Source organism: Alexandromys fortis, unplaced genomic scaffold (genome assembly GCF_014885135.2).
Source record: "Alexandromys fortis isolate MF-2015 unplaced genomic scaffold, M_Fortis_MF-2015_v1.1 scaffold_6, whole genome shotgun sequence".
NCBI lineage: Eukaryota > Metazoa > Chordata > Mammalia > Rodentia > Cricetidae > Alexandromys > Alexandromys fortis.
In genome coordinates, this window is record NW_026067902.1 from 12,444,043 (window position 1) to 12,445,399 (window position 1,357).

The 1,357-nt window shown below is 42.1% G+C and overlaps 1 protein-coding gene across 1 annotated transcript in view; it reads left to right on the top strand.

Annotated features, from left to right (window-relative positions):
- The first annotated feature begins 1,114 nt into the window (after nt 1-1,114).
- Usp50 (ubiquitin specific peptidase 50) overlaps nt 1,115-1,357 on the top strand; it is a 23,363-nt gene continuing 23,120 nt past the window's right edge. Inside the window, 1 exon segment of the mRNA XM_050132566.1 lies at nt 1,115-1,182. Within this exon segment, the coding sequence (XP_049988523.1) occupies nt 1,115-1,182 (68 nt within the window).

The window sequence follows — 1,357 nt, forward strand, 5'->3', positions numbered from 1 at the left end:
TGGGAACTTCTTCCCTGGTGTCTCACTTTCCTTTGACTTCTCCCAAGAAAGATTGCTTTCACCTTGCATGTTTAATCATCATTGTGAGAGAACTCAAGAGCCACAGTCTTGAGTTAACTTTTGCTGGCTGTTGAGTAGCTGGAACCCAAGTCCCTGGATTACATCTAACTGGGAGGAGAAAGGTTCTTCTGATCTCCAAATCTTACCACACTGAAAATTACTTTAAGTATGGGTAAACCTCACTCTCCTACATTTCATACTTTGGTCTCTTACCAAAGATCATTTCTCCTTGGTCCTTGTTTTTTTTTTTATTTAAATAATTCAGCTCTGACACAGACAGTTAAGTACAAATTTAGCACCCCAGAGAGATTGGGGTGAGTGGGCTGACAGAGCAAGGAGTAGTTAGCCCACTGGATTATATACTGGGGTTTTTACAAGGTTTTATCAATATTTGTGGAACACATTTCATATTCATAGGGGTGAAGTGACCCACTTACCTCCAAAATCATGCGCCTGATCTCTTTTATAAATTTCCCTGTGATATTTTAGAAAAGGGCTGTCAAAACCACAATGTAAATAAAGGATTGCATGAAGTTGGAGTTGTGACAAGCTCCTGTTTACAGGTGCTTTTTCACTGCACCAGAGGGACAGTTGGGAAAGTGCCTGGTGCTTTAATTCCCGATAGATCAGGAAAAACCAAAGTTGCGGCATCAAGGATGTTTCCTGTGCAGGAGCATTCTCACAGACAGGAGACAGCTGCCAAGACAGCTGTTTCCTTTGTGACGTCACAACCAGTTCCTTGCCTCCCAGCCTCACCAGGAAGTGTTAGAGTAATAGAAATGCTCACATAAATATCACCCAGAACTGAAAAATAATATAGTCACCTTTGCTACTCAGTTTTAGTCATAATTATATTAAAAGGTCATAGGCTACCCTTCGTATTGTCAGACCAGCTAAAATGCATGGAAGTGGATTTTGAAAGTACTGCACAACTTTCAGGTAACTAGAAAAAAAAGATTAAGAGGAGCAGATTAAAACAAACCACCAGGGAGAAGGAAAAATTAAGAGCCAGCTCTCTCTTCTTGTAACTTGGTGTGAGCTGTATGAAGTGAGGATGGGCTCTGGGGCAGTGCCCAGTGAGTGTCACGTGCTAGAAGTGGGAAGATACGTGAGTCTTATGCGGTGGCATCAGTGATATAAGGGAAAAAAAACTAAAATAAATCTGGAAAGGTTTAGAGTTGGGATTATTGCTGTGACTTCTGATCCTCAACCCACATACACATGGAGGGCATCATTATGGATATAATAAATGCATATTTCTTAGCCTTTGTGCGGGGGGGGGGGGGGGGGGCGGGGG